The 21,804-nt window shown below is 38.2% G+C and overlaps 3 protein-coding genes across 3 annotated transcripts; 2 read left to right on the forward strand and 1 right to left on the reverse strand.

Moving 5' to 3' along the window:
- Positions 1 to 8,358: 8,358 nt before the first annotated feature.
- On the reverse strand, positions 8,359 to 12,781 carry LOC131858500 (uncharacterized). The gene is made up of 7 exons (XM_059211752.1): positions 12,704 to 12,781; positions 12,332 to 12,502; positions 12,114 to 12,184; positions 11,830 to 11,975; positions 9,649 to 10,383; positions 9,104 to 9,495; positions 8,359 to 8,490 (listed from the first exon to the last, which is right to left on the reverse strand). Exons 1-7 carry the CDS (start codon positions 12,779 to 12,781, stop codon positions 8,359 to 8,361), a joined length of 1,725 nt encoding a protein of 574 aa, XP_059067735.1.
- Positions 12,782 to 18,943: 6,162 nt separating this feature from the next.
- On the forward strand, positions 18,944 to 20,945 carry LOC131856245 (pentatricopeptide repeat-containing protein At2g13600-like). Its single transcript, XM_059207716.1, has 2 exons — positions 18,944 to 19,801; positions 20,181 to 20,945. The coding sequence occupies exons 1-2, from the start codon at positions 19,418 to 19,420 to the stop codon at positions 20,370 to 20,372; spliced, it is 576 nt and encodes a 191-aa protein (XP_059063699.1). The 5' UTR covers positions 18,944 to 19,417; the 3' UTR covers positions 20,373 to 20,945.
- LOC131858506 (pentatricopeptide repeat-containing protein At1g09410, mitochondrial-like) lies at positions 20,377 to 21,353 on the forward strand. Its single transcript, XM_059211757.1, has 2 exons — positions 20,377 to 20,933; positions 21,074 to 21,353. The coding sequence occupies exons 1-2, from the start codon at positions 20,377 to 20,379 to the stop codon at positions 21,351 to 21,353; spliced, it is 837 nt and encodes a 278-aa protein (XP_059067740.1).
- Positions 21,354 to 21,804: the final 451 nt, after the last annotated feature.

A 21,804-nucleotide genomic window follows, 5' to 3' on the forward strand; every position in this document is an offset into this window, starting at 1 on the left:
TCTCCTTCCCTCTCTCTCTCCCTCTCCCTCTCTCTCTCTCTCTCCCTCCCCCATCTCTCTCCCTCTTTCCTCTCCTCTCCCTCCCTCCCCCCTACTCTCCCTCTCCCTTCCTCCATACCCCTTATTCTCTCCCATCCTCCCCCCTCTTCTCTCCCTCTCTCCCTCCCTCCTTCCCTTCCACCCCCCCCTCCTCTCTCCCTCCCCCCTACTCTCCCCCCTCTCCCTCTCTCTCTCTCTCCCTCCCTTCCTCCATACCCCTTCTTCTATCCCTCCCTCTTTCTCTTCTTTTGTAATTCCTATAGTCACAATCGAGATCAATCATATGGTGTCATGTGTCCTTTCTTTCTCCCTCTCCCTCCTTCCCTCCCCACTCTTCTCTCCCTCTCCCTCCCTCTACCTCTCTCCCTCTCTCTACTTTCTCTCCCCCCTCTCTCTCTCTCCCTCTCTCTCCCTCTCCCTCTCCCTCCTTCCCTCTATCTCTCCCTCTCCCTCCCCTCTCCTCTCCCTCCCTCCCCCTACTCTCCCTCTCCCTCCTCCATACCCCTTCTTCTCTCCCACCCTCCCCCCTCTTCTCTCCCTCTCTCCCTCCCTCCTTCCCTTCTGCCCCCCTCCTCTCTCTCTCTCTCTCTCTCTCTCTCTCTCTCTCTCTCTCTCTCTCTCTCTCTCTCCCCATACTCCTTCTCTCCCACCCTCCCCCCTCTTCTCTACCTCTCTCCCTCCCTCTACCTCTCTCCCTCTCTCTACCTTCCCTCCCCCCTCTCTCTCTCCCTCTCTCTCCCTCTCTCTCCTTCCCTCTCTCTCTCCCTCACCCTCTCTCCCTCTCCCTCCCCACTCTCTCTCTCTCCCTCTCCCTTCTCCTCTCCCTCCCCCCCCTAATCTCCCTCTCCCCTCCTCCATACCCCTTCTTCTCTTCCACCCTCCCCCTCTTCTCTCCCTCTCTCTCTCCCTCCTTCCCTTTCACCGCCCCTCCTCTCTCCCTCCCCCCTACTCTCTCTCTCTCTCTCTCTCTCTCTCTCTCTCTCTCCCTCCCTTCCTTTCTCCATACCTCTTCTTCTCTCCCTCCCTCTTTCTCTTCTTTTGTAATTCCTATAGTCACAATCAAGATCAGTCATATGGTGTCCTATGTCCTTTCCCTCTCCCTCTCCCTCCTTTCCTCCCCCTCTTCTCTCCCTCTCTCCCTCCCTTTACCTCTCTCCCTCTCTCTACCTTCCCTCCCCCTCTCTCTCTTTCCCTCTCTCTCCCTCTCTCTCCTTCCTTCCCTCTCTCCCTCTCCCTCTCTCTCTCTCTCCCTCCCCCCTCTCTCACTCTCTCCCTCTCCCCTCTCCTCTCCCTCTCTCCCCCCTACTCTCCCTCTCCCCTCCTCCATACCCCCCCTTCTCTCCCTCTCTCTCCCTCCTTCCCTTCCGCCCCATCTCCTCTCTCCCTCCCTCCTACTCTCCCACCCCCCCCCTCTCTCTCTCTCTCTCTCTCTCTCTCTCTCTCTCCCTCCCTCCCTTCCTCCATACCCCTTCTTCTCTCCCACCCTCCCTCCTCTTCTCTCCCTCTCTCCCTCCCTCTACCTCTCCCTCTCTCTCTCTCTCCTCCCTCCTTCCCTCTCTCTCTCCCTCTCCCTCTCTCTCCCTCCTTCCCTCCCCCCTCTTCTCTCCCTCTCTCCCTCCCTCTACCTCTCTCTACCTTCCCTCCCCCCTCTCTCTCTCTCTCCCTCCCCCCCTCTCTCTCTCTCTCCCTCTCCCTCCTTCCCTCTCTCTCTCTCCCTCTGCCTCTCTCTCCCTCTCCCTCCCTCCCCTCTCTCTCCATCCCTCCTTCCCTTTTGCCCCCCTCCTCTCTCTGTCCACCCTACTCTCCCCCATCTCCCTCTCTCTATCTCTCCATCCCTCCCATTTCATTCACATCTTTTCTACTACTAATAGCGCGTACGCAATACTTATTACTTGTAATCGCATATGAGGTACTAAGCCCATTATTTGTTACCCTGTGATAACATTTTTAGGCTTAGGAGCGCGTATGCACTACTTATTAGTCCAGAATGGGAAAAAATAATATTGTTGGGCTTGTCAACATTTTATGGACTAACAAAGCATACGCAATTATTAATGTAGCACGTATACAATTTATGGACATAGTTTTAGTTGCCCAAGAGCCTCAAAATAAGTTTTTGAGGTCGTTGAAAGCCCCACTGGAACTGTGTCTACACTTCTATCATTGTTTTGTACATAGAAGTAAGTGAATTTTTTGTTTTTGCATGATTTAAAATGATTGAATTGTTGTTCTTATTAGTTTTTGTCAATAGTATTGTGATTGTTTAATAGTTTGATTCCAAAAATAGTTATAAGATGCATATTTATGGTTATTTGTTTGTTTATGAACTTTTGTTTACATATATATGTAATATGATTCTATTTAGGACAACCGATATCAACCATGAGAAATAACAAGCGAGGAATGATGGAATAACAAGAGGCTCAAAAGGAAAGACAAAGACAACATATGAAGAAATTGTGTTACATAAGAACAATGGGAGAAGAAGGATATGTCATCCTCAACATCTCAATTCGATTTACCAAACAAATATAATGCACCTAATGCAATTGAAGAAGAGACATTTGATTTACCGTTTGAACCTAATGCAATTGAAGAAGATATTGCATTGGATAATCAATTAAATGATGAACATATTACACCTTCTCTACTTGATGAATTGAATGTACATAATGCACCGATGTTAACACCTCTTAGAATCATTCATAGGAAACCAAAGTATCTAATTGACATTGATGGGAATATATTGAAGTCAATGACCAATAAAATGAATGGACGAACTTATAGGAGAATGGTTAAAATAATATGGCAAAACTATTTTAATAACTTAAATCAAACCACAAGATGTCAATTAATTGTTCAAATGATTAAAAATTTGAATTTTAGAGAGACAATGAAAATTCTAGGCCTAAGATCATCTGAAAGTAACAGTGAAAGAACTATTGTGAAAAATCTATTTGATGCATATCAAGCTATTGGTTCAAAATCACATACTGAATATTCTAATGCTACTCGACGTGTCATTACATCAACCATAATGAGCAAGAAAATAAAAAAAGATCGTTTGATAAGCAAAACAAGTAAGTCATTAAATGTTAGTAGAACAACATTAAGTAAAGCATTAAAGAGGCTGGAAAAAATAGAGGAACCTAACAATAATTCTCTTTGGGCATTCTTGGGTAGACTACCACACAAAGACAAGGTTGTTGTTGATGCACTAAAAACATTAATTGAAATTTTTTGGCATGACAACATAGGAGTTTCGCCCAACCAAAGAGATGTTGTTAGAAGGCGAATTGGGTCTACAAATCCTGAGCCACATGCCAAACACTATTTGGATATGACTCAAACTAAATTTTATGAAAGATTCATTCAAAAGTTTCCTCAAATAAGAATTTCTCAAAGATTTTTTGAAATGGAAAAACCTTTTTATATTAAGATTAATCATGTACACACGAGGTGTTGTTGTAGGATGCATATTGAATTTTCCATGCATTATGATATTTTTCGTCATATTTGTTCTACTTTGCACACTAACGATGTTTTATAGTAATGTAATATACAAGCACCTCCTAAGTCGGTAAGAGAATTTATTTCAAGTGTGCTATGTAATAGACATGATGGTTGCATTTATTATAAGATGCCTTGTTTGGAAGGTTCTTGTGCTATATGTGGTGGTTTGCAACGTTTACCAAGATGCGTACATTTGGAGAGCACACGTGAAATTGGTATGAAACTAGTTTCTTTTAGAAAATACAAGACAGTCATATATGGAGTTAAGATGGAAAAGATTGGAAGAGATATGAGCTAGTGAAAAATGATATATGTGTAGCTCAATTTATGAAAATGTTTCAAGAGAAATTAGTTTATGAGTACATAATGCATACACATAGAGCTCGATGGTTAGATGAGCAATTCAAGTTATGTAAGGACACATTTCCTCTTGGCACCATTGTCTCTATCATTGATTTCGCTGAAAATTATACACTACAACCTCAAAATGAAGTGCAATCCATGTATTATCACTGTACACAAGTTTCTATTTTTGTACACATAGCATTTATGCATGCAGATGATAGCACAAAGGAGGATAGAAAGGTTGTAAGAGAGTATCACTTTTACATAAGTGATGATCATACTCATTCATCAAAGTTTGTACAAGGATGCTTTAAAGTTTTCTATGATAGTTTAAGGGAAAGGAACATACGATACAACCGACACTTAATATGGTCAGATAATTGCATCGCACAATTCAAGAATGCAAGGATGTTTTATTGGTTGACAAGGATGCATATGACAAGCGGTGTACAACATTTTTGGAATTTCACTGAGGCTGGACATGGTAAGGGAGAGCACGATGGTGCAGGAGCATGTGTGAAAAGAGTCCTAGCTAGGGAAGAATTGAAGTACGAAGGTGGTGTTGAGTTGATAGATGCAAAAACAATTGTGTGATGGTGTAAGTCTACGATGGGTCCAGGTAATCCAGGTACATCAATGGTTCATAGATATTTTTTGTTGATCATTGAATCTAACATTGAAAACTATCTAGATTGTTGTACAGTTGCAGGATCGAGTGACATGCACTCATTTATGAGTTCAAATTCAAGTTCACTGGTAATTTATACGAGACAAATGGTATGTTTTTTTCTCTTCATGCATGTATTGTTTGTGGGAAGAATGTGAATCACAAGAGTGGGTTGACAAATGGTCTTGTAGATCATTGGTTCCCATTGATTCATATCAAATTCCCAAAGCACTAAAATTGAGCCAAATGGAGACATCAATGGATTTTGACCATGTATCCGACCTAGTGGATTCAGGTGATTTTTTGAGTTAATTTTTTTGTAAGTATTCTTTTTGGTTCATTTTGTTGTACATCATACTTTATTTTTGGTATTAATTAACACTTTATAAAATGCAGGTCATGTGTATGCAGTTGTTACAGAAGAGAATAATGAAGAAGGAATAGATTACTATTTGTGTCATTGTGTTGAGCCTAAAAGAAAATTGACAACCAAAATCATTGACGAAGAGGGTATTGAGTACCCAATAGGTTCTTTTGTCGTGACAGGAACATGGCTTCGAAGATACCCTATCAATAGTTATGATGGTTGGTTGTTCGAGGACTTTGAAACACACAAACATATTCTTCATTTCTCTAACCTTGTTGTTGCAACAAATATTCATTTGATGAAGAATTTGTTAGTGAACAGATTTTGTCTTTCTTTTAATTGAATTGATTTGAAGCTCTGTTACCCTTTTTGAAAGACAAAAGTTCAACTAAACAGTTGGGTAAGTGTGGTATACATCACTTCCCTCTGAATTTTTGATAGGTATAGCTCCCTCCATTAGTTATTCAGGGAATAATCTAGTTAAATTAAACTAGTACGCTTTTAACCTAAAGGCATATAAGGCTACCTACTTCATTCTTAGATGAGAGGCTAATAATTTTCAAATATTTCAGAAAAACTATTCTTCAAGATGCTTTGCCATGAAAATCAAAGGTAATCAAAACACAGTTCAATAACACCGATTCAACACTTATAAATACAAGGAAGAGAAATAAAGTCTCTTTTCAAACATATATCCTTTTAAAATCACATAGAAAGGAGCCCCAGATTAACGACAACATCTATCATCAGAAAGGTCATCACAATCATTTTGATTAGATTAATATTTGCAGAGAAATACTACTTCAAGGATTCAAAACTCAAAGATTTTTCCGCTCAAAAGGCATATGATCTTTATATATGTATTCCATGCGATAAAGACATAACAATACACGATAAGTTCTTTCCAATTTTAGATTTTGCAAAACTGATCACTTCCTTCCAACCCAAAAAAAACTTCTAAAAATCTAAGCATATCATCCTAACCCCTTTTTTATCTACCTTAATCTAATTTATAGTAGTTTTTAAAGAACATAGGAGGTCTCCCTTAAAACCCGACCTCCTCTGAAACAGTTATAAAAACTAACAGAGTATTTAAGGGACAGATGTCCTGAAGTCATTGCCAGATTATGAAAAGCATATAAAATAAAAACAAAGCATTGTCATCATGTTATGCCTCTTCTCCATCGTCATCCTCTCCTCCACTTTTTTGGGCATCGTGGGCGGTTGCAAGCTCCTGAATTATAGACTGACTCGGATTTTCATGGCATTGATCTTTGCTTTTGCGGCTTCCTTGTCCCACTAGTGCTTCACCATTTTCTCGGCATGCTTAGATAATTGATCGTTACTGATAAATATCATGGATTCAGTTTGGGTGACTTGTGTTATATCTTCGGGAGTAAAATTGCCTTTGGCCTTAACTTTCTCCATGTGCAACCTAAATGCCTTTACTGCATCCTATATGTTCAGCCCACAAAGTCCCAGTCGCCAATCATGGTCTGGGTTAACCACTTTGTTGTTATTGACCAAGCTACACTGAAGTTCCTGAAGCTCGTAAACAGAGGCCCTGGCATTAGAAATCATAGAGTTGAATGTGATTACTCGCCATGGTATAGTTTTCTTCAATACAAAGAGCTGGCACTCATCAGTTACCAATTTAATTGAATTTTCTACTAAAAACTTTGTGGCTCCATATTCTTCTATCTTGGTGAGCATGGGTAATACATTCTCCCATTTGTGCTCTTCTTTTTCCTATGGCACAATCTGATTCTGAATCTCTGCAGTGAGGTTTTGCATTTCATCACATAGCTTCTTGGAGTTTTTAATATATTTCTCGCCATCTCTAATCACTCCTTCAATCCATTTCTCTATGGCCCCTGCGATGCTCTTGGCTCGCTGAACTTGATTCATTAGTTTTTTGTTCTCTGGTGAAGTAGGGTCAAAACTCTCTGAAGCATGTGATATGGGAAGTGCTCCAAAACAACCTATGCTATCAATGAATTGAGCTAGAATCTTGATATGTCATTTCAGTTCTCTTTTCTCTTGGCCATCTTTTTCTGACCTGGTGAGCATCTTCTTAGCTGACACTTGGAAAAGGTGATTATCAGAGTCCCTGCTCATGTTCCTAAGATCCACTTTGGTGACATCAAAATCCTTTGCATTTACTTCCATATTCTCATCTTTGGGCTTATAAGAGGCAATTTCAGCAACCCACCTCCCAGTCTTTTCATCAGCATCCAATCTGGCAGTTGTTTTGAACTTCTTCTATTTGGAACCATTTTCCATGTATTTGACCACCATGTCTTGGATTGGGATGGACACTAGGATGAAACTCTGTTTCTTTCTTACTGAAGTAGTTAACCATTTGGGAATTGTATTTGAACTAGTTGTTCCTCTAGTTACTTTAGGTGGGGGTGTCATGGCTACAGTGATTGCATGAGAATTCATAGTGTTGACAATGTCACTATCAAGGTCCTTGACCTAAAAAATATGAGTATCAAGGATCTTGTCTTTTACCTCTGTGTCTTTGACCTGGTCCATTTTCCTCTGTGCAACACTCTATGACCTTGTATATTGAGGGGCAAGAAAGTTCAAAGCAGGATTAGGCTCGTGCTTGGTGTGAGATGACTTCTTATTTTTACTTGCATGAACATGCATAGAAGTGGGGTTAGAAAAACGTTTTGGGGAACGTAGAGAAACCACATTATCTCTTGCAGGATCAATCTTGATGCCTTATTTCATTGCTCTTTTCTTATTAACCTAGTCTACAGTTCTTTCCAAGACTCTCTTTGTTCAAAGTTGTGTATCATCCTCTTCTTCCACATCCCAATTAATGTCGGGCGTTTTGGGTTTAGCTTGGTCTAGATATCCAGGTTCAAAAAGCTCTAGATAATCTTCTTCGATCCCACTTATATCAAGTTTCACCTACAGTGAAACTACTTATTCCAGAACCATTCTCATATTTACCCTTTTGAACACTTCAAGCTCATCACCACAATCTTCCCAAAAGTCCTCCAAGTGTGGGATTGGAAGATGCGATATCAAACCAAGACTCCGTGAGAAACCTTTATTGTAAAAATCTTTCCTTTCATGATACAGTGAAAAGTTGAAATTTTTCAAGTTAGCTCCTATGCTCAATGCATCTGACATTGAACTACAAGATAAAATGCCCAGTTGAACAAGAAAATGATCCTCCCACCGCCAATTCCCAAAAATGATTACTTTCCTTCAAAAATCGGCCAGTTGACGTCACCCGAGATATGGTTCAATCTTCATCAACTTAGAAATAAATGCGCCATCATGTTGTTTAGTCCATGGGACCCACCTGATTTGAACATGCATGAACAATTTGAACTAACTTCATGAGGGTTCAGGTAGTTCAAAGCGTACATCGTGCCAAGAAAATTTTACTTTGAAAAGATCAACTTTATCAACTATCGTTGGCCTTTTGAACTTTATCATACATGTTGAACATCACTGAACTGTTTGAACTAGGTTCAAATGGTTCACGATCTGGAGAACGAGGATATGAAACATCATCCGCGACCGTGAAATAGAACTGCTGCAAAACACTTGAGAGAATGTTAGTCCGAAAACATTTTAGACACAACTTAGAACCTGCGGAACCTAAATGAACATTACAAACTCCTTTCAAAATGGTTCAAGGGGTTCATGAGGTTCAAATAGACAATTGAAACTTGGTGCTTCAGATTAAGAGATGATTTACGAGTGGATTAAGGATTGAACCAAGGAATTTTTAACAAGATAGAGACTCAAATAAAATTTTGTAGGACGACTTACTCTTGTTATGAGGGATGAATGACAAGATAACATTGGCACTGACTGGGGATTGTATTTTGTGAAAAATGCAAAGAACTCTAAATTTGTGGTTTCACACAACAAAGATAGAAAGGGGACAAAAAGGACACGCACCAAAAAGGCACAAAACAAACAACTAACCTACTATGTACAGGGACTCTTGGTCATAGATTTCAAAGTTTATAGAGCTTCAAGTCTTGCCCATTATAGGTATAGGGCATAACCGTTCCATCATAATAAGTTAGTCTGAATGCATTTGGTCCCACTATTTCATATATCTTGAATGGACCTTTCCACAATGAATCAAATTTTCCATTGGCACCCTTTGGTTCCCTTCTTTTGTCCCACAACAGTACCTCATCACCTCTTAGGAACCCTCTTGGTCGAGCTCTCATATCGAATATTTTCTTCACCCTATTCTGATGCTTAGTAATTCTATCCACTAACATCTCTCTTTCCTCTTCCAACTTAATCAAATGCATGACTCTTTTCTCCAAAGCATTTTGGAAGAAAGAGTCCTCAATTACGGTTTGAAGCCTTGTCACTGCTAATTCCAGAGGCAAAGAAACCTTCGCACCAATCCCATACACCAGTTCATAAGGTTCCATTCCAATTGCTCTTTTGGGAGTAATTATATCCACCCATAAGGCTTCATATACCTTTTTATGCCAGTTTCGGGCATTATCATCAACTAACTTCTTCATGATGCTTACCAGGTTCTTGTTGCTCGATTCTGCCAACCCATTACCTTGAGGAAAGTAATCAGAGGAATGTGAAAGAGTAATTTGATGTTCATAATAGAACATAGTCAATTCTTCAGAGGAGAAATATGATGCATTATCCATGACAATCTTCTGGGGGACCCCAAAACAGACTAAAATGCAATCTTCAAGAAAATTACATACAACCTCTGAGTTCGCCTTCTTAGTGGGGACAACCTCTACCCACTTAGTAAAATAATCTGTTGCTTTTAGAATATACATATGGTCAGCACTGGAATGAGGAATTATTGGACCAATGAAATCAATACCCCATTGTTTGAAAGGTTCATCCACTACCACAAGCCTTAAAGGTAGGGCAACTAAATGTGGTTTTCCAAAAAAGAGTTGATATTTTTCACATTCCTTAACATAATTATATACATCACGAAACATACCAGGCCAATCAAAACAATTTCTTAAAATCTTGAAAGCGGTTACTAAGGATGAGAAATGTCCACCACAGGCTTCATCATGATAAACTTCCAGAAGTTTCCGCTGTTGTGGCTTATCTACACATCTCAAATAAGTACCGTACAAGCCCTTTTTACATAAAACATCTTGCCAGATAACATACTTAGCTGCTTTTAATTTGAGATTCCTTTTTTCTTTAGTTGACAAATGACCCGGGCAACAACCATAAGTTAGGTAATAAGCCACTTCAAAAAACCATGTATCTTGCAAACCAACAAACAAAGTCAATGGTAGCCCCTCATCCATTTCTACCCTGTTCTCTGCAATCAATTTGCATAAACCCTGTCCTTTAATTGTCTTTGTAGGATGAATATCCAGATCATATTCCTGAATTTTGGTTACCCATGTTGCTCTTTTATTAAGTCCCACCTCCTGTTGAGTCAGAATACTTTTCACTACAGAGTCTAGAACAAAAACCACAAAATGAGAATGCAAAATATAATACCGGAATTTTTTTACAGCTTTAACCATGGCGAAGGCTTATTTCTCTAAGAGCGAATACTTAAGTTCATGTTTCTTAAGGGGGACGCTCATGAATGTTGTGGGTGCTTCAGCGCCAAATCCATCTACCTATAACAATATTTCCGACATTGTATGTTCTAAGGCATAACAGTATATGATAAAATCCTTTTTAAAATCTGGGGTGATGAGAGTTGGTGCATTGGTAACTGAGCTCTTAATCTTTCCAAAAGCTTCTTTTGCTTCGATGGACCATTTAAAGGAGTACCTCTCACTCAACAAGCTGATGATGTGCTTAGTAGTTTCTGCGAATTCAGGTACAAACCTTCTTAGGAAATTTACCTGACCAAAAAATGACCTTACTCCAGTCCGATTTGAAGGTAGGTTGAGATGTTGGATTGCATTAACTCTTTCATGATCAATCTTGACGCCTTCCTTCGAAACAATATGCCCCAGTAGCTTGCCTTCAGTTACACAGAAAACTGACTTTTTTGGATTCAAGGAGATACCATGTTCTCGACAACGTTGCAAAACAGCCCTTAGATCTTAGAGATGATTCTTCCTTACTTTAGAGAAGACAGTCAAGTCATCTAGGTAGACTATGATAATCCTGTCATGGAAATCGTTAAAAGAAGAATCCATGGCTCTTTGAAAGGTTGCTCCGACATTAATCAGACCAAAAGGCATACAGTTATAAGCAAGCATTCCCCAAGGGGTGATAAATGTTGTCTTATACTATTCATTTTCTGCGACACTAATTTGATTATAGCCAGAAAAATCATCTAACATTGACATCATTTGTGACGCAGCTACTGTTTGCAAAATATGGTCCATATTGGGCAAAGCATAGTTATCTTTAAGACTTGCCTGGTTCAGATTGCAAAAATCTACACAAATCTAAATTTCCCCATTTTTCTTCCTTACAGGCACTATATTGGCCACCCAATTGGAGTGATGAATAGGATATATAATCCTAGGTTTTAGCATTTTATCCACGTCCTTGAAAATTGTTTCTGCCATCATGGGATTGAAATTTCTCAGTTTTTGCCTAAAAGGAGAAATACCAAGCTTCAACGGAATTTGATGTTGAAACTGACCATTCCTAAATTCCTTCAAATCATCATAAGACCAGGCGAACACATCAATGTATTCTTTCAATAACTCATTGAGAATTCATTTCTCCTCAGAAGAAGAACATTTGCCGATTGTTACCATTTTAGGATTAGATTCATCACCAAGATTGATCTTTTCACAACGTACCTTACTATCATCATCAGGAGTTTTCTTGCCAGTGAACACATCATTATGGGTGAAAAACCTCTCTAGAGTCACCAAACCTTTCAGGATTTTGTTCCCTTTCAGCTAAATGAAATTCTTATCAGAATCAATACCAAGGTCTGGACAAAATTCTTTGCAACTATCTTCAGAACCCTCAAAATATGATTGGACAAAGGAATGGGTACACTCCAGAAAATCTTTAATCTGAGCATCTGTATCAAAAACTTGCCAATGATTCACATTATCAGGAACACTAGGTCTGTAAATCATTTCAATTCTATAAGAATCATTCTTAAAGTCTGGGTGTGGTAACAAGAGAGAAGCTGACATAGCCAATGAATTTGCCCTAGTGTTTTTCTCTCTTAGTATAGCTTCAATTGAGAAAGCATCAAAAAACTCTATCTCATCCCAAACTCTGTTTCTATAATGTTTTAATCTATCATTCTTAACAGAATAAACATTCCTTACCTGTTTAACAATCAGCTCAGCATCACCTTTCACCTTAAGCAATTTTATGCCCTTACATTTGGCTTCATTCAACCCTAAAAGTAATGCCTCATATTCCGCGATGTTATTCATATTCTTGAACTCTAATTTGAAAGAAAAAGGACAAACATTACCATTAGGCGAAAATAGAACTGCTCCCATGCCCGAGCCAGAGTTGGCGCAACTTCCATCAAATTCCATTTGCCACAGTTTGCCTTGTTCATCAACTGCTTCTTCTAACTCTTTTTTATTAGGTACAAGAATGAGATAATTTCCAAATTCACATTCTTGGAACAGAATCTAGGCTTTGGGATTATCAAAAGGAAACACTGTATATTTATTTTTCAGTTCTAGATCAAGTTTAATCTTTTGCTTTCCCAATGGAATGATAGCCTCTGACTAGTCCATATTGATCTCACCTCCCAAATCCCTACAGAAAGTCCTACTCAAAAGCATCCCATAACTTGCGGGAATGTCAGCAACCAAAATGGTCAGTTTTACCCTTTTATCAGGACATGCAGCAAGCACTGCCTGAGCATCCTTTACTTGCCCAATGAGAGGGATCTGCTTTCCATCCATTGAGTAACATCTCCCAAATGTCTTAGTAAGTGTTAAACCTAAAGCTCTTGCAATAGATGATGGCATTATGTTATCTGACGCCCCTGAATCTATAATACAATTGCTAAGCTTTTGACCATTCAGGAGGAGAGAGATATAAAAAAGGTTCGGGCTTCAGACGGTTTTTGCAGCAGGCAAAAAAATGCTACCGATTGAAAATGGCCCTAACTCATCAAAAACCAAGACAGGCCATTGTAGAGGACCCTCACGCGACCCCACGGGTTCAAACGGATCGACCATATGTATCCTATATTTGAAGAAACAGTCCATCAAATTTTGACAATTTTTTGGACTCGGGGCACTTGAGAGATCGCACCGGTACGATATGACTCTCGACATTTTGACGCTTTGGGATGCATGACAGGGGCATACCTAGCGTAAAATTGCCCACCTGAATGCACTCATGATGTCGGTTTATGCACACGATGAACTGAATTGATTCTAGCCAATCTGACAACTTTGCATTACATGCAACTGATGGTTTTTGCAGCAGGCGAAAAAATGCTACCAATTGAAAACGGCCTTGATTCGTCAAAAACTGAGACAGACCATTGTAGACAAGCCTCACATGACCCCACAGGTTCAAACGGATCGACCATATGTGTCTTAGATTTGAAGAAATAGTCCGTCAAATTTTGATAATTTTTTGGACTCAGGGCACTTGAGAAATCACACCGGTACGGTATGACTCTCGATGTTTTGGTGCTTTCGGATGCATGATAGGGGCATGCCTAGCGTAAAGATGCCCACCCAGATGCACTCATGATGTCATTTTGTGCACATGATGAACCAAATCAATTCTAGCCAATCTAGCAACTTTGCATTGCATGCAACTGACGGTTTTTACAGCAGGCAAAAAAATGCTACCAATTGAAAATGGCTCCGACTTGTCAAAAACCGAGATAGGCCATTGTAGAGGAGCCTCACACGACCCCACAGGTTCAAATGGATCGACCATATCTATCTTGGTTTGAAGAAACAGTCTGTCAAATTTAGACAATTTTTTGGACTCAGGGCACTTGAGAGATCGCACCGGTACGGTATGACTCTTGACGTTTCAGCACTTTGGGATGCACGATAGGGGCATGCCTAGCATAAACCTTCCCTCTTGGAAGCGCTCATGACATCGGTTTGTGCACATGACGAACCAAATCAATTCTAGCCAATCTAGCAACTTTGCATTGCATGCAACTGACGGTTTTTGGGGCAGGTGAAAAAATGCTACCAATTGAAAATGGCTCCAACTCATCAAAAACCGAGACAGAACATTGTAGAGGAGCCTCACGTGACCCTATGGGTTCAAACGGATCAACCATATGTGTCCTGGATTTGAAGAAACAGTTTGTCAAATTTTAATAATTTTTTGGACTCAAAGAACTTGAGAGATCGCACCGGTATGGTATGACTCTTCTGGCCCTTTGGAATGCACGATAGGGGCATGCCTAGTGTAAACCTGCCCACCTAGACATGCTCGTGGCATTGGTTTGTGTACACGATGAACACAATTTGACCATTGCGAGCGTGAGGGTGCTCTCACACCAAACACATATTGTTGTTTATATTCATCTTATCGATTTTTGTTGTTTATATTCATATTGTTGATTACATATGCAAATATTCATTTAAATTTATAAAAGGGCAGCCACAAAATACAGTGAATACACAATAATGAACTAAATACAAGGAGTTTTGTAGGGTTAATTCAACATTTTAGAAATTTTATCAAATCATATTCCACGATTGCAATGTTTTATATCATATGTTTTTGTTGTTTATATTCATATTGTTGATTACATATGCAAATATTCATTTAAATTTATAAACGGACAACCACAAAATACAACGAATACAAAATAATGAACTCAGTACACATTTATTGGATCAAATATTGATATTTATATATATAAAAAAAGGCATGTCTGCCAAGTCAATACAAGTATTACAAAAATGTGGCATATGCCATATCCAAATTGATATACAATAAAAATGTAGAATATATCTACATGTATTGGTCATTCTATGACCAAAACTAACACTATATGATCTGAAACTTGTGGTGGATCATCAAAATCAAGCCTCTGTAGATGGCTGCAAAACCACAATTCAAAAACCAAGTTAGAATTCTTTTGTAGAAAATAGTTCACAATTAACAACATAACTATGCATTTAACTTTAATTCCTTTGCAATTGAAATGTAGATTACCTCATCGACTGATCTAGGAGCTAATGTCTTCGCTCTCCTCTCCTTGTCACTTTTAGGAGTTTTCTTGAAGACATACTTAAATGGATCCACGTTATGGTCATACCTCGAAGGGGTCTATTGTAGATTAAATGTACAATTAATACAATGTACTAACATAAATATATCAAAAACACTTAAAGCTATAATATAGAGAACAATGGCTTTCATGTGCCTGAGATGCTTCTCCAATGGACTGAGGATGGCTCACCATTGATGTAGAAACTATCGCTATTACCTATACAAAATTGTTCAAAGATTAAATACAATTAATATAATGATAAGTATTGAAGGTTAAAAACTATTAATTTTACATATCAAACAAAAGTGTACCGGATCCCAAGATGCTTCTCCAATGCAAGGAGGAGGGTTTGCCATTGATGAAATAGGTATGGATATTTCCTATATAAAAAAATATAAGATTATAATATATCACAAGTTCACATGTACGTGTGCATATAATCATGAAATCAAGAAAATAAAGTAGAGATACATACCTCCACCCTCTCTTGATCCACAGGCAAATCAGGTGCATTCAACAAATCCACATAGCTCAATGGCCATTGTACATGTAAAATAGACAAAAAACACTAATCAATCTACAAACCTCAACTAATACTTGATTTCAACATTTTCAAACAATTGTACAACTAAAAATGTGTTCAATTACCTTCTTCCTACATTTTGGCGTCTTCGAGGAATTCTTTTTCTTAGGACGAGCCCTAGACGTGGATGGGGTACCCTAAAAAAACAAAATTAACATGAGATATTAGTACAGATAATAAATTAAACATAGTTTTAAAAATCTAAAATGAAATGACTTGCATATTCAATCAAAACAATACATAAAAAAGGTTGTACAAAATATGATACCATATAGCCTTGTAGGCCAAAATCGATCGCTGAGAGTGTGATGTCATCAATCTGGGACATTTCGTCCCCTGTCAACACCTACAAACCAGAAATTGGACCAAGCATTAAAGATGGTTAGTATATCTTGTATTTTTTTTAAATTCAAAGTGTACTATTCTATTTTAACATGTTACAAAATTTATACCTCAGGCATCAAAGTTGCAACTATAGTAACTGGGGGAGGAGTATGGGATACCATTGTTGCATCCTGAAATGCATATTATTTGTCTCAATTTAAATCGATGTATAAATAAAAATTCATTTATGTAATTAAAAATTTAAAGTGACTGATAAATAAAATGTTATATGATTTCAAATCAACACAGCTGTGTCTGTGGCTCATGGGCAAACACCATGTCCATCCACTCATCTGTCAGCGCAAAATCCTCAACTGTGTGGGCCTGACATCTACTCCCACAAATCATGCACAGATGAGATGAGGATCCATCTGCACCGGTTGCATCATCTATCCCTAAGCATATCCTCGAACAACTAACACACATATGCTGGATGGGCTCTCTGTCACCACCTAATGGCTCATCATCCAATACAATAGGGTGTGCTAATGACGTCCCATGCTAGATGATGGCACCAGTCAATGTTGTGGCTGCCTGAAGAGTCTGTAGCTCCATCGACTCTTTTAGCTCTACTGGGACAACCTGATGCACCTTGGGTTTGGGTGCTAGGGGGCGGCGACTCTCTGCAGGTAACCGCCTACGAGCTCCAGGTCTATCTTGGACAGAGCCACCACCTCTACCATGGAACTCTCTCATGTCAAAATAGTTTGGCCGCACATTGAGTACAAACTCACAATATACTTTTCTCAAAAAATATAATGGCACCTCATAATTATTACAAGGTGGACCATCAAAGACCATCCACTACCTCTGCCAAAAAAGATTATTCATCTGCACATTGGTACACCAATGTATGGGAAACCTCTTTGCATTAAGAGGTAATGACTGACCAGTTTTGGGATCAATAAAAAGGGCACATATTTGTTGTTTACTAATATTTTTATTTTTTACTCCATTGTATGATAGCCCATCGACAGAGAATTGACGACACCTATCCCTAAAGCTTCCCCATTTGGTAATTTGTGTGGAAACAGCTATGACACCACTAGTTAATGTTTCTAGGCTAGTGGCGAGGGATTGATGATGCTCAAGTTCAAAAGTTCAATTTAACAATCAGTCTATTGATTTTAGATGTATTTTGTCCTAACTGATTAATTAATTGCTCCTGTGTTTCGGGTGTGCGGTCAAAAGGAGGAATTGGGGGTTGTTCTTGTGTGTTTTCAGGAGGTGTATTTGGCTGTTCTTGTGGGTTTTGAGGAGGTGCATTTGGTTGTTCTTGTTCTGGATTAGAAGAATCTGGTTTTTGAAACAAAAAGTGAAAAAACCTAATCAAAATTAATGAAATTAAATTCAAAATGTAAAACAAATTGAACAAACGGGAAAGAAAGACAAAAAAAACAAAAACTAACCTTGATCGATAGCTTGGAGGACAAATCTAGCACCCTGTCCACGGTTTAGGAGAGGAAATGGAAAAAAACGAAGTAAAAAACATGCTATTCACAGGTAAATGAGACTCAATTTTTTTAAAAAAACTTTTTTTACCAGGCACCGCGTACGCGGTTATATTTGGATTATTAGCGTGTACGTGCTCATTTTCCTATGAGCAGTGTGTACGCGCTCATTTTCCTAGGCATAGCGCGTACACACTCATTTTCCTAAAAGTAGCACGTACACTCTCATTTTCCTAAAAGCAGGGCATACGCACTATTTTCTCTAGGCTCGGGAAGAACAAACCTAAGCACATATGCAGGAATTTCAAATTTTAAAACCGCGTATGCGCTACTTGTTTTTCCATGTTTTTTTTGGGTGGTGTCCACTTTTCTGACTACCATCTTTGTGCACATACCCCTAAATGGATTCCTGGATATGTCATTGTTATCTATGCTCTCTGCTTTCAATTGATTGGATACTTAGATGTCCAGAATGTGAGCATTGCAAGTACACACAAAGACCATCGGTTGGCTAAATGGCTTTCTCACCAAGTGTAAGTGGATTCTGCCAGGCTCGTCCTCTTTGTATTTCTAGGGTATTTGGACCAATATAGTGGCTTGGTATACTAGTTTGTCCATTCATATCGCCATTCAGTTGTGTGTTCCCTTATAGTCTCGTGTTAGTGAAAAGAAATAAAGTAGTTAAGGGCCTAACTGGTATTTGGGTAGTTGTATCAACTTTTGTTATGTTAGAATCAATTTTAATTTTTTTTGGTGTTTATAGTCTCGTGTTAGTGAGAGTCCTCTGAATAATAATGAGGCCATCTCCAACAACACCTACATATCTGAGAAGCTTAAATCCGAAACTTTATTTTACTAACAATTAGAACATTAACTCACTAACAATTATAGTTGTAACTTTATATTGAGGTTATTTTTATTGTTAGAGGGGTATTGTTATTTTAAATGCTTGGTCAATTTTTAGTAGAAAGTTCTAAAAAGGTTAAATCTTGGTTTATCTTATTCTACAAAGTATGGTGTTGTGACCCATCCCAACTAGGTAAAAAAGAATCCAATGACTAGAGGTATCAATGTTGAGGGTTGGCTAATAGTAACTTCCTAAAGAAAAACCTACACCAAACACAATATAAACCAACACCCCACCAAGCCTCAATCTCTAGCTTGATTTGATATGAACCGTCATAACTGCACACACATTTTTTTAACACATATATAACCCTCAAACATTAAGAAAATTTAAGTAGGTAGGCTACACAACCCTTATAAGCACAAGAGTTTTAGCTTTTATGACACTAAAAATAAATATTAGTGACAATAAAAATAAATATTATAATATATTATTAATTAATTAATTATAATAAAATTTGTTTATGAAGTTAAATTCTTAGAGCACAGATGTATACGAGTAAAAGGTTCGAGGATTTTTAATAGCAAACCTAAAGCTTATCTACTGTTACAAAAGGGATGAATTTATTGTGAGCAGATTTACGGTTTTCGTCTCTGGTACAATGAAAACCAGAGGTGACTACTCTCCAGAAAATTGTATGTTTGATCACTTACAGATATGATTAGACGCTTCTTCGTCTCTTCTTTATCAAGGGCACCAAAAAAATTCGCAAAACCATTGACAGTATTGAAAAAACATATACAGCATTTGCAGAGAGTCAAACAAAATTTAAACACAGTAATAAGGATTGGAAAAACAGAGAATGCAAAAGAAAAACGAATGGGTTTTTTAGAAAACTTAGTGAAAACTTGCGCAAATTGTGTGAAGACGAGCAGTTGAAAGAAGCCTTAGATGTGGTTTTGAAAATGGATAATTTTGAAACGAGGCTTGATAAACACGCGTATGTTTTGTTGTTAAAAAGTCTGTGGTAATTTGAGAGCATTGGCAGAGGGAAAAATTGTGCACACCCACATGATTTTAAGTGGAATTGAGGAGGAATCTTTTGGGTGTAATAAGCTTGATATAATGTATGTGAAATGCTGGAGTTTGGATTTTGCACGTCAAGTGTTTGACAAAATGCCTAAACGGGATGTGGTTTCCGAGACTGCCTTGATTGCAGGATACGCGCAGAGTGGAAGAATTAAGGATGCACGCCAAGTGTTTGACGAAATGCTTGAGCGAAATCTAATTTCGTGGAATGCGATGATTGCGGGGTATGGGTGGGCTGGTTATGGTGTGGAGGCTATTAAACTTTTTAATCATATGGGAGTTGGGGACGTGAAGGCGAATCACTTTACGCTTTCGAATGTTATCAGCATTTGCGGAGGGTTAAAAGCTTTGGAGCATGGCTTGCAGGTTGGAGGAAAGTTTTAGAAAACAATTTTTGTTTACAAGTGTGAAATAGTTGGTGAATTAATTTGGAAAACATAAATATAAGCATTTTAGGTTGTTTCTTGACGAAAACCATTAATTTTACTGCTAATACCTTATGAATTTTGGAAAATTAATGTACATTTTATTTTTGATATTTGGAGAACTTATAAGCGCTATGTACATTTTATATTTTGGAGGACTTATGAATGTACATTTTATGCCTGGAGATTTTGTCAATGCAATGTTCATTTTATATTAAATAGTTTGGAACAATTGTTAATTGATGGAACTAAGTTTTTAAAACTATGTGCAAAATTGGACATTTGACGAAGAGTAGACCATTAAATGTTTCCTATTGCAGGTTCATGGTCAAATCATCAAGATGGGATTTGAGTCAGGTGTTGCTGTAGGGAATGCTCTTATTGATATGTATGCTAAATGTGGGAATGTGGATGCGGCATGCTCTGTATTGGGTAATATGCATGACCAAGATGTTGTTTCGTGGACGGCTATGATTGCGGCATATGCACAAAATGATAAGATAGATGATTGATAGAATGTTTGAGAAAAATGTGGTTTCGTGGAATGCAATGATTGCAGTTTATATTCAGAATGGTTTTGATGAGGAAGCCCTGTCGCTTTTTGAGGAAATGCAGAGGAATGGGAAGAAACCAAATCAGTCCACCTGTGTGAGTATGCTGAAGGCGTGTGCAAGTTTAATTGATCTAAGAAAAGGAAATCAGGTCCATGGATACATCATCAAAATGGGATATGATTCGGATGTCCATGTGGGGAGTACTCTTACTGACTTGTATGCCAAAGGCAAAACTTTGAACGATGCGTGCAAAGTGTTTGACACAATGCCCGCTCGAAATACGGTCACATGGTCTGTTATGGTTACTGGGTATTTGCAGCATAGAAATATTGATGATGCAGAACACCTATTTCATAAAATGCCTGAACGAAATGTAGTTTCCTGGAATGCAATGATTGCGGGAAGTGCTCAGAATGGGTTAGTTGATGTTACATTGAAACATTTTATACAAATGCAATGTGAAGGCATAGAGCCAGATGAGTCCACCTTTTCAAGTGTCATCAGTGTATGTGCCAATTCGTATGCATTAGATCAAGGCAACCGGTTCATGCCCTCATCATCAATAAGAAATTTGATTCATATCTCTCTGTTGGGAATTCTCTTATTACAATGTATGCAAAAAATGGAAAAATAGATGATGCATGCACAGTATTTAACAGAATGTCAAAACAAGATGTGGTCTCATGGACTGCAATGATTACAGGATATGCCGAAAATGGGAGAACTGAAGAGGCGCAACTACTCTTTGACAGAATGCCTATACGTAATGTGGTCACAGGGAATGCCATGATTACAGCTTATCTCCATAATGGGAGGATGGGAGATCCAATCCAAGTTTTTAGTAATATACCCAACCGAAATTTGATTACATGGAATGCCATGACTGCTGTATATGCATGTGAAGAGGCTCTGGGGATCTTCTTTCAAGTTTTTACTTGAGAAATAGGGAAACTTTTAAACATTGGTAATGGAAAGAATAATTTCACTCTCATATATATTACGTCAATCGCCACATGGAGCAAAAATGTAACGTCTCCAACTATAGACACAGGCCGACCGTTTTCTTATGCATAGTTAGAAGCTATTATTTTAATCAATTAAACTTAAATATTAAGTTTGTAATAATTTTTATATAATATATTTAAATATTTTTCTAGGGGTAGTTGTACATTCGCATTTATCGTTTTTTTGGTTTATTTTTGTTGATTTTTCTGCAGTTCAATTTTAGGGTTACACAGATTGCCTCATTTCAAAGATGTCATTTTATTTCAAATAAAAAAATTTAAGTGGAAAGCTTACTTCCATAAATCTTATATAAAATGTAAGATTGTTTTTATTTATTTTTTCTAAAAATTATTTAACGTTCTTTAATTATAATATTATATTTGAA

Source organism: Cryptomeria japonica, chromosome 1, assembly GCF_030272615.1.
Source record: "Cryptomeria japonica chromosome 1, Sugi_1.0, whole genome shotgun sequence".
Lineage (NCBI taxonomy): Eukaryota > Viridiplantae > Streptophyta > Pinopsida > Cupressales > Cupressaceae > Cryptomeria > Cryptomeria japonica.